At 36.1% G+C, this 12,470-nt stretch overlaps 1 protein-coding gene across 1 annotated transcript in view; it reads left to right on the plus strand.

Annotated features, from left to right (window-relative positions):
- The window catches only part of CFAP299 (cilia and flagella associated protein 299), a 554,803-nt gene that overhangs the window by 207,067 nt on the left and 335,266 nt on the right, over positions 1-12,470 (plus strand). The window contains exon 3 of the mRNA XM_078068194.1: positions 2,095-2,185. Within this exon, the coding sequence (XP_077924320.1) occupies positions 2,095-2,185 (91 nt within the window). The remainder of the gene's footprint in view (positions 1-2,094; positions 2,186-12,470) is intronic.

A 12,470-nucleotide genomic window follows, 5' to 3' on the forward strand; every position in this document is an offset into this window, starting at 1 on the left:
ACACAAACAACATAATTAAATCATAAAACCAGAAGTCTAATTGTTAAGGATTAAGAATATATTTATACTCATTCATGTAGGATTATATAAATGCCTTTAGCTAATGATTAAACATGATTGGTAAAAATTAACTCATCCATATAACTTTTACCCCATTTTGAAAGTGTAGTGGAGTGTAAACAACAAAGATGGAGTATTTGCCTTTATAAAACTTATAACCCTAATATTTTGTAACAGACCTACTTCACTTCTTGAGGAAGTGACTCCTTTTGTGATATTTATTTAAGCAAGGTTTCTCAGGTCACTGACTGTTAAATTTAGTTAAGTAAGAGTAATGCATGTTAAAGATTTAAGAACTCCTTACCACACACTGCATTAACTTTCTTGCCCAATATTTCCCCTTGATGAGAAGTTTCCGGTTCTCAGATGTAGCATGGTATAATAATTGATTATTTATATAACTTTTTGACTCTGCTGCATATAGCTTAGGAGTTCTAGACCTTATCCTCTCTGTTCCCAGTTTGTATAACAAAAATACTTTTATCTTTCTCATAGAGGTTATAGGAAATGATGTAAGTCTATGTGTATAAGACTTGAATAATAATAAAAAAAAAAGGAACAGTATGATCTTTAAAAAAAGGACAGTATGATATATTGTCAGTATAATGGTCATCTTCAGAACTTATTTTTTATTTTATAACCTCTCTTGAGTTCTTTTTTTTTTTAAGATTTTTTTTTAAGTCATCTCTATACCCAACAGGGGGCTGGAACTCACAACCCTGAGATCAAGAGTCTCATGCTTTACCAACTGAGCCAGGCAGGCACCCTGTATTCTTTTTTTTTTTTTTTTTAATTTTTTTATTGTTATGTTAATCCCCATACATTACATCATTAGTTTTAGATATAGTGTTCCATGATTCATTGTTTGTGCATAACACCCAGTGCTCCATGCAGAACGTGCCCTCCTCAATACCCATCACCAGGCTAACCCATCCTCCCAACCCCCTCCCCTCTAGAACCCTCAGTTTGTTTTTCAGAGTCCATCGTCTCTCATGGTTCTTCTCCCCCTCCGATTTCCCCCCCTTCATTCTTCCCCTCCTGCTACATTCTTCTTCTTCTTTTTTTCTTTCTTAACATATATTGCATTATTTGTTTCAGAGGTACAGATCTGAGATTCAACAGTCCTGCACAATTCACAGCGCTTACCAGAACACATACCCTCCCCAGTGTCCATCACCCAGTCACCCCATCCCTCCCACCCCACCCCCCACTCCAGCAACCCTCAGTTTGTTTCCTGAGATTAAGAATTCCTCATATCAGTGAGGTCATATGATACATGTCTTTCTCTGTTTGACTTATTTCGCTCAGCATAATACCCTCCAGTTCCATCCACGTCGTTGCAAATGGCAAGATCTTATTCCTTTTGATGGCTGCATAATATTCCATTGTATATATATACCACATCTTCTTTATCCATTCATCTGTTGATGGACATCTTGGCTCTTTCCACAGTTTGGCTATTGTGGACATTGCTGCTATAAACATCGCAGGCACCCCGTATTCTTAATGTTTCTTTTTATCTAACAGAGATGACTCAACCTAGTTCTTTCCTTTTTTGCCTTTTTTATATCCTCATAGAGGTAAGATTAATGCTTTATGCCAGCAAGGGAATTGGCTTAGGTTTCTAGTATTTTAATTTTCTTATATTAAATAAATAAATTGTACTTAAATTATAAGCAATCTAAAATTATTGTGGGTAATGCGAGGTATAAATAAATTTGCATGCTGTGATAAAAAAATAAAACAGATGTGTAAATGAAATTAACTGTATCTGGCTTGAGTATTGACAGAGGCATGTATGATATTTATAGACATGATTCTAATTATTCATAAATACAGATTCTATAACTGTATAATAATTTGAGAAATTTAGTAAATTATAATAATTGTGTATGATTTATAATAATTGTATATATAGTTTTTGTGTTATAAGGACATTGTCATTTGGAATAAAGAAGTGTGGTTTGTGGCCCCTGAATGTTTTTGATATATTTGTTTTCTAATGTATTACAACTGAAGACCTGCTTTTTATAGGACATTAACAAGTGCTGGTAAAGACCTGCAAGATAATTTTCTGAAGGCTCTGGCAGTGAGAGAAGAAGACAATCGCAATGGAAAAGTGAGCGTGAGTACATTTCATCCAACAACTAAAAATGTATACATTAAAGGCACAGTTGGTATTAATAGTATATATATATTTTAAATTTTATTTATTTATTTGACAGAGAGAGACACAAAGAGAGGGAACACAAGCAGGGGGAGTGGGAGAGGGAGAAGCAGGAGCTTCCTGTGGAGCAGGGAGCCCAATGTGGGGCTTGATCCCAGGACCCTGGGATCATGACCTGAGCCGAAGGCAGACCCTTAACGACTGAGCCACCCAGGTGTCCCAATAATATATGTTTTAATGTCTTCCCTGAGAAGTAATTCATGAGGGATATAATATGGTTCTTTGTCTTATATATTATACAAAGTATGTAGAAAAAAATTTTATTCCCACTTACATCTGTAAAAGTACTCACATGGTGAAAAAAAGGATTCCATACATCTATTGTAGAGAAAATGCATTGGTAGACTGGTTGTCATCTTCAATGTTGTGCTAGTATTATGTTGAAAGTTGCTGCTTCTTTTCAGCTCAGCCTCCTAGTACACTCTTCTAAGTCACATCATCCACTGACCCCCAAGTTTTGCCCTGTGCCTACCTGATTTCATGGTACCTTCAGAAGATAGTCCTGTAGTTTGCCTTGTAATCCTACCTTGGGAGATGTGATAGAAACCACATAAAGGAGAGACATAATTTTTAATCAACCAAGGAGAATATGGTCTTGCTTTATTAAAATGTGTGCTAAATCAAATATGTAGGTTTTTTTTGTTTGTTTGTTTTAAGATTTTATTTATTTATTTGACAGACACAGCGAGAGAGGGAACACAAGCAGGGGCAGTGGGAGAGGGGGAAGCAGGCTTCCCGCTGAGCAGGGAGCCCGATGCGGGGCTCGATCCCAGGACCCTGGGATCATGACCTGAGCCGAAGGCAGGCGCTTAATGACTGAGCCACCCAGGCGCCCCAAATATGTAGTTTTTAATGTTATTTGGAATACATATTTACTTTTACCTTTTGTTAATATAATATTAGTGGTAACAGTCTTCTGTAGGTTTTAAAATGTTCCAAGTCATGGATAAAAAAAGGGCAAATACTCATGCTCAAACTGTAATAAGTTTCTTACAGAAAAATAATCAGAAGTAGTGTGATGAAAAATTTAAAACAGCAACAGAAAAATATGTGTATAAGGAGGTCTATTTTACCAAAGTTTTCTCAAAAAATAGTTGGAATTTTTCTATCAGGGCTCTTGGAAATTTCACATGCAGACAAAATCCTCAATATACTTCATAGAGAGAAAAATTCATACTTTGGTTAGATAATTTAATAGAATTAACCTGGACTTGAAATCAGGGAAACCTTCTTGGAGGAGGTGGACAAGTGAGATTAAAGAAGTGAAGTTGGAAATATGGATAGTGACTAGACTCTGGAAGGCCTTCTAAATTACAACAGGAAAGTTTGAAATTTATCTTACTCTTAATAGAAAGAGCAGCTAAAAAAGTGGAAAGAAAGGCAAAAAAATGGGATGTCACAGGAATCCATGATAAGGACGTCAAGGAAGGAACAAATGATCATTAGTGATCAAACAAGATAAGGATTAAGAAAGCATTCATATAAATTTAAAAATATACTTGACAAGAACAAATTCCATCTATATTAAGAATGAAAATTTGATTCCATAAGGTTGAAAAAATGGCCCATGATTCCACAGTAGAACCAACAAACACAAATAGCTTTAGAGACCCTGAACCCACATTTTTAACCACAGTGGTATACTTCCTCTCAAAAATATCTTTTTAAGTCTTTCTCTCCTGTTGGTATTTCCTTTAACAATGAGTGCATTTACTCAGATAGAAGCATGTCAGTTACTGTAGACTCCCTACTCTCTCTCACTCACGTTGAATGAACCACTAATTTCTCCTAAATGTAAATCAAATTACTTCACTTTTCACCATCTCAACTATCATTTTTTTTTAAATTATATTTTATTATGTTAGTCACCTTTCATTACATCATTAGTTTTTGATGTAGTGTTCCTTGATTCATTGTTTGCGTATTTACTTTGATTCAAACTACCATTATATCTTAAGGAAATTACTATAATAGTCTCCTAAATGATATACCTATGTATTTTCTTACCCAGCTCCCATCCACTTGCCAATCACTGAGTATATTTTCTTGTGCACCTGCTCATGCCTGGAACTGTTTTAGTCCCTGGGACACTGGGGTACTTCAGAATCCAGGATCTTAAAGGGTTTATATTTTAGAGAGGGAGATAAGAAGTAAGCACAATAAAAGTGGAAAAATTAAATGTGTCTCTGGATAGGTACTATGGAGAACATAAAAGTAGAAAATCGAGTAGAAAGAGATTGAATAGAGTGGTTGGTTGATTTAGCTAAGGTATACAGGAAAATCACTTCGAAGAGGTGACATCTGTTGGGACTTCAGTGACATGAAGAAGGTAGCCACAGAATTTGAAGGGAGAGACACCCCAAATAGAAAAGGATTTGAGAGAGAGAGAGACATCCCAAGGAAAGGGAACAGCCTATTAAAAGCTCCTGAGATAATAGCAGTCGTGACATATTCAAGAGAAGGTAAGAAGACCAGAATGGCGGGAATATATTTACTGAAAGGGATTATAGAGACAGGTGAAATCAGAGAGGAAATCAGCAGCTGGATCATAGAGACTTTAAGGAATTTTGATTTTATTCTTTAATTTTAATTTTTATATTCTTCTGTTTTTAAACTAGAAGGTCAATGGGCGACTTAAATAGAGAAGTGACCTAATCTTGTTTACACTTTAGAAAGATTGATCTCACTGCTGCTGTGCAGGGTAGAAGATGTGGGAAGGAGGCCTAGAGAGAGGCAAAGAGGTAAGATAGGGAGCTTTTATAATCAACCAGCAAGAGACGAAACTCTTACAACAGGGTGGTACTAGTGAGATGGAGGGAAGTTACTGAATCGTGTCTGTGTTTTGGAGGCAGAACAGATAGGACTCATTGATGTATTTGGTGTGGAATATTAAAGAAAGGAAAGTAGGGTGACTACTCAGGTTTTGGCTTGAACAAGTGGTAGATGTCAGTGATAGTCACTGTAACAAGAGAACGCCTGAGGAATGCTGATTTCGGGCATCAATAATGAAATTGTTCTGTGTTGGCAGTATTAATTTTGTGACACCTATTAGATACTCAAGCAGAGAAGTTGATTGTCTTTTACATATATTGCTTTGGAACTTAGGGGAGAAGTCTTGGTTAGAATATAAATCTGAAAGATACCAATACCTAAATGGTATATAAAGTCACGGACTTGCAAATATTTATTAGGTAGAGAGTGTAGGTAAAAAGAGTGAAGTCCTATGACAGGTCTTTAGGGTACCCCAACATTTAGAGATCTGGAATGTGTGAAAGAGCCAGCAACTAATACTGAAAGTAGCAAGTAAGAGAAAAGTCAGGCGGGAGCCATGCTGCAAACATGGAAGAAGAAACAATTTCAAAGGAAAGAATGCTCACCATGTCAAATGCTGTTGAGAGGTTAAATAAGATGATGCATTAGTTACCCCCCCTCCCCTGGCTGCAATAACAAATTACTACAAATTGGGGGCTTAAAACAACAGAAACTTATTTTCTCACAGTTCTGGAGGCCAGAAGTCTGAAATCAGAATGTTGGCAGAACCGGGTTCTCTCTAAAGGATCTACAGGAGAATCTCTTTTATGCCTTTCCCTTAGCTTCTGGTGTTTCTGGAAATCACTGGTGTTCTTTGGTTTATAGACATACCACTCTAATCTGTGCCTCCATCATCACATGGATTCTCCCTCTGTACCTGTGTTTCTGTCTTCTGTTCTTATAACACCACCAATCACAATGGATCCTCCTCCCACCTGAGTATGGCCTAATCTTAGGTTTTATTACATCTACAAAGGACTTATTTCCAAATAAGGTCATAGTCATAGGTACCAAAGGTTAAATCCTCAACATATCTTTTGGGGAGGGGCATAATTCAACCCACAACAAATGGTAAAAAGTTTGACATTGTTTTTGGGTAGGTAAATGGCATTGTTACTTGGTGAGGGCTGTTTCAATGAGGGGTATGGGCAAATGTCTCATTGGAGTAGGTAGAAAAAGGAAAAAAATGTATGTAAATGAAAATGAAGAAAAACAACTGTTTTTTGAGGATTTTTACAGTGAAGGGTAGTGTAGACATTGAGTGACAGCTGGAGCACTAGGGACTGGAACCCAGGAAGTTTGTTTTGTTGTGTTTTAATTTAAGATGGATAAAGTTAACCCATGTTTTATGTTAATGGGAATGATCAAGTAAGTACAGAGAGGGGTATTGATGGTATAGGGTAGAAAGGAAATAATTGCTGGGAAGAAGTCCTTAAAAGGAAGATGGAATGCAGAACACTAGGAAAGGGTTTGCCCTTGAGAAGGGCAGAAGCCACCCTTAAAGTTATAGCAAGAGGAAAGAAAGAGTTTGTAGGCACGTCTGCTAAGTAGGTTGGTGAATTTGGGTTTGGGATGATGAGAGAGCTCTGCTATGAATGTATCTATTTTCTCTGCATTGTTGTTCTGAATGATCTTTAAATACATCATTATGAATTTGTTTTTTTCCCTAGAAAAGGTCCTAAACTTAACTTTTATTGAGTGTACTAAATAGTTAACATTAAATGTTGGATGGGTGGTCACTGATTTGGAAACTGGAATCTTGTCAGACTTGTAGCTTTGCTGACTCTGAAAATAACATGGTCATTCATTTATTTGAGCCTTTGAATTTGTGATATTATAATCAGCAGAATACATATCATTGTATCAAGGGTGGCATTTAAGGTTTACTTTTCTGTTTTCTATTCTGGTCTTAAAGCAGACTCCAAATGGTTTTATAGAAAACTATAAGAGAATAAACATATTTTAGACAGATCTAATTATGAGGATCATAAGCTCACTTAAAAGCCATTTAGTAAATGGATACACTTTTTTAAAAGTAGCCCTATAAAGTATACAATATTCATGAGATTTGAATTTATATTAATTTGCTGTCAACAGAAATTATATGTGAACTTTATGAGGTCTGAACTCTCCAAGGGAAATGACTATTTCCTAAGTATTAGCATTTCTCTACATAGTGAGTGTAAAATAAATGGAGAACTTCAACCCAGAGGCTCATTTGCTACTCTTTTTGTTTCATCTTAATGAAAGTACATGCTGGAAAAATTATGATATAGTTTTAGAACTGACATAGTTGATCTGCATGGCCTAATAAGGCTTGAAGGACTAATTCCATAGCAATTTTCCTAGGTAATTTTCTTTAAATGTAACTAGGAAATTAGAAGAAGATTGGATTTACTTTCCCACATGCACAACTTTTTATTTTATTTTTAAGTTGGGTGATCCCAGGTTTCAAATGCTGTTTAGTGTAATTGAATCTTGTTCTGGGTGTCCTCTTTCTCCCTCTGGTCAACTAATTGCAAATTGATTTACTAGGTTTCTCCGTTTAGGCCTTGAATTTACTCTGCCAAAGAGCCTAGAGCTTGGGAAAACAGCACTCCTGTCTGTCTCCACTTCCCAGTGGGCCCCCACCCCAATACTTCAGTGCTCAACTTATAGGATTACTTGCTTATTATATGCACCATTTCTACAAACCTGCTGCTTAAGCATGTAGTCTCAGGGCTGTGCCCTGGGAGGGAACAGGGTTTTATGACAATTGAAAGTTTATAGATATTGTTTAGATAAATCCTTTTTTCAAAAAAGCTTGTATTAAGCTGGAGGTGACTTGATTTAATTCAAGAATCAGTATTATTTTATGAATGCCTCTGAATTTCATACATAATATATACTTCATATAAGTGTATGTATAATACATGTGTATGTATATATACATATATACACACTTATATAAGCATATTATACAAAAACACATTCCTTTCTTTACATTTTTCCCAAAATACTCATTTTAAGTTACTATGATGTTCTATGCACTTAGTTTAGACAAAACATTGAGACTTATGTGCAATACATGTATAAAAATGTTAAAAGGATTTTTATTAATTGTGTAGTGCTTCATATGACAGATAGGATGAGTATGTTTTCCTGCTAATATAACTAATTTTATTTTAAATGTGTACCATGCATGTATGATTCATATATTTCAGATTTAAAGATTCTTTAAAAACTAAAATGATTAACCATTTCCTTCTCAGTTATAAGCAGATTTATTGTTTCCTGAGAAAGTGTATTTTTCTGATTGCTTATGTTGTGAAGCTTTTAACACCACCACCACAGTGAGGCATTCATTAAGTGTATGTTTATGACAAGTGCTTGGAAAAAAATTAAGCAAGTGTGGCTCTAGATATCCAGAAACTCAGAGGCAAATCACATTGATGTGTAGGTGAACATAGAAAATTAACGGATTTTTCGTGAAGTCTTTTGGTTTTTCTATATATAGTGTCATGATCTGTGTAAATAGTGAAGTGTTACTTCTTCCTTGCTAATTTGGATGCCTTTTATTTCTTTTTGTTGTCTGATTGCTGTGGCTAGGACTTCTAGTACTGTGTTAAATAAAAGTGGTAAGAGTGGACATCCCTGTCTCATTCTTGACCATAGAGGAAAAGCTCCCACACAGCCAAATGATCAATTAATCTTCTGCAAAGCAGGAAAGAATATCCAATAGGAAAAAGACAATCTCTTCAACAAATGGTGTTGAGAAAACTGGACAGCAACATGCAAAAGAATGAAACTGGACCACTTTCTCACACCATACACAAAAGTAAATTCAAAGGGGATTAAAGACCTAAATGTAAGACCTGAAACCATAAAATCCTAGAAGAGAACACAGGCAGTAACTTCTTTGACATCAGCCAGAGCAGCTTCTTTCCAGATATATCTCTCAATGCAAGGGAAACAAAAGCAAAAATAAACTATTGGGACTACATCAAAATTAAAAGCTTCTGTATTGTGAAGGAAACAATCAAACAAAACTAAAGGCAACCTATGGAATGGGAGAGGATATTTGCAAACGACATATCTGATAAAGGGTTAGTATCCACAATATGTAAAGAATTTCTAAAACTCAACACCCCCAAAATGAATAATTTAAAAATGGGCAGAAGACATGAATAGACATTTTTCCAAGGAAGACATACAGATGGCCAAGAGACACGTGAAAAGATGCTCAACACCACTCATTTTCAGGGAAATACAAATCAAAACTACAACGAGATATCATTTCACACATGTCGGAATAGCTAAAATCGAGAACACAAGAAACAACAGGTGTTGGTGAGGATGTGGAGAAAGGGGAACCCTCTTACACTGGTGAGAATGCAAACTGGTGCAGCCACTCTGGAAAACAGTATGGAGTTTCCTCAGAAAGCTACAAATAGAACTACCCTATGATCCAGCAATTGCACTACTAGGTATTTACCCAAAGAATACAATATACTAATTAAAAGGGAGACATGCACCCTGATGTTTATAGCAGCATTATCCACAATAGCCAAATTATGGAAATATCTCAAGCATCTGTTGACTGATGAATGGATAAAGAAGTCACACACACACACACACACACACATGAATATTATTTAGCCATAAAAAAGAAATCTTGCCATTTGCAATGACATAGATGGAGCTGGAGAGTATTATACTAAGCAAAATATGTCAGTTAGAGAAAGACAAATACCATGTGATTGCACTCATATGTAGAATTTAAGAAACAAGAGCAAGAGGAAAAAGAGAAAGAGGCAAACCAAGAAACAGACTCTTAACTATAGAGAACAAACTGATGGTTACCAGAAGGGGAGGATGGGATAAATATGTGGTGGGGATTAACGACTGCATTTGTTGTGATGAGCATCAGATATTGTGTGGAAGTGTTGAATCATATTGTATGCCTGAAACTAATACTACATTGTATGTTAACTAGTTGGAATTTAAATAAAAACATAAAAAAATTCAGAGAACTAAGCACATTGTATGAATATATGAGATATTGAAAAATCATTTCTCAGAAAAATCAGTGAGAATGTTAAATACATTAAATATTTAAATCAAATTGAGATTAAGGGTATTTTTTTCCTTGCAATGTCAAAAAATACCTTATTAGAAACAGTAAAATTACAGAGGGTGCTTGAATGAAGATGTAATGTCTTACATTAAATGAGAGCATTTCATGTATATGATAGAGACTAAAGAAAATTGTAAAGGTCAAAAATGTGATGATTGTATGAAGAGAAAACTAGGTAGAAATTAGATTAAAGAGGTAACATGGATTGTGAAACAATAGTGTTCAATTTCTTTCTAGATTACTCTGAGCTATTTACAAAGTTGATCAATATGTTTCTGTCCTATCTTGGTGTCTATGACATAGTTATCTTGTAGTTTTCTTACTGTAGATTTCATTCTCTTTCTTGGGCTGACTGCCTGATACCTCTACTTGAACCTATATCCTTTCCACTATACACATTTTTCCTTAGTAATGATCCAGCCGCTATACATCCAGCACCATGAATCCACTGAATATGTTTCTTGCTACCAAACCAGAGGCCTAGGTCTTTGCTGTGCATCTATTAATTAATTTATTCAATTATTTATTAAATGGTGATAGCTGTTCTATACCAGGCATTGTACTAGCTTCTGGGGATACAGTGGATCTCAAGTGCCTTATAGATCTGAGAGTTGCTTGGGAAACAAAGTGAATAATCAAGTCAGCATACAAATAAAGCAAAATTACAACTATGACAGGTGCTATGAAGGAAAAACACAAGTTCTGATTGTGTATACATGGTCAGGAGATGATGTAATCAGATTTTCAGACAGAAAAAATAGGACATCTTCAGGATAGAGAATAAACTACAGAGAGGATAAAACAGATTCCAATACATGCAAGATCAAATTAATGAAGATAAAATAATAGCTTGAATCTGGAAGATGATAGGGAAATGAAGAGAACTGATTTGACAGCTATTTAAGGTAACCTAGGCAAGATGTGGTGACAAGATATAGCTAAGACCAGGGTTGAAACAAAGGGAGTGGACATGGATACCTGGCCTCCACAGCTGGATAGTTGGCGCTGCGACTCTTTGAGACATGGTGCACTCAAAGATCAGGAAAGGGGCGCAGAGAGATCACGGATCTGATTGTGTATATTTTGAGCTTGAGTTGTCTTGGCAAAAGAAGTTGTTGAAATGTTAAGTAGATAACTGGAAAAAAAAGATCTCCTAAAATTTACTCCAGTGTTTATCTCCACGTTGCTATACCTCAGATACTTAAGTTTATATGCATTGAAATTAATTTTCTTTTCCTCTTCCACTCCTCAGATCTCACATCCAGGAGGTCACCAATCTCAGTCAATTCTACCTTGTAAATATGTCTCAAATAAATGGGGGGGGCAGGGAAGCCAAAGAAGTAGGCAACAGCCATCTCAGAGGGCTCTGTTGGGCTGTGCTCAGTAGCATGAGACAGTGCTTGGAAGGTCACGAGTAACTGTCAAAGAACTTAGACAAATGGTTGATGTGATCAGACATGTATTTTAAGAATACACTGGCAGCAGTATGTGGGGATACATATCTCTGTAGCAGTGGGGAATGAGATACGAGACAGGGAAGCCAACTGAAAGGCCATTGTAACATGTTAGACAATAGATAATAAAAGGCCGGGATAAAGAAATGACAGGATAAATGGTGGAAAAAGATGGAGTTCAATAATTTTGGAGATAACTACAAACCATCTTATTCATTTTGATTTAGGAAAAGGGAGTTGAGTACTATTCTCGTGTTTCTACTTGGGGGATTCAATAGGGTGTGAGCAGTTGATGATAATTTTATTAATGGAAAGAGAAGTGTGATCCTAGCATTAGAAGATTTACTGTATTTCAGGGGCGCCTGGGTGGCTTAGTTGATAAGCGTCTGCCTTTGGCTCAGGTCATGATCCCAGGGTCCCAGGATCGAGCCCCCCCATTGGGCTCCCTGCTCAGCAGGAAGTCTGCTTCTCCCTCTCCCACTCCCCCTGCTTGTGTTTCCTCTCTCTCTGTGTCTCTCCCTCTGTCAAATAAATAAATATCTTTAAAAAAAAAAGATACTGCATTTCAGTGGATAAGAGCATAGAAGTTGGAGGTGGATAGTAACTACATTCAAGTTCTAGATTTACTGCTTACCCAGTATTAGAGATCACAAAAGGTCTCTGCCAAGTTTTCTAAGCCACAGTGCCCTGCTCTGTCATATAGGGCTTAAAAGAATACCCTCATCATAATATTGATTATTGAAAAGAAAATGGAGATTAGACACTTGGCACACTGCATGATACATGACAAGTATTTAACAAA

The sequence above is a fragment of the Halichoerus grypus genome, chromosome 3, assembly GCF_964656455.1.
Source record: "Halichoerus grypus chromosome 3, mHalGry1.hap1.1, whole genome shotgun sequence".
NCBI classification, from domain to species: domain Eukaryota; kingdom Metazoa; phylum Chordata; class Mammalia; order Carnivora; family Phocidae; genus Halichoerus; species Halichoerus grypus.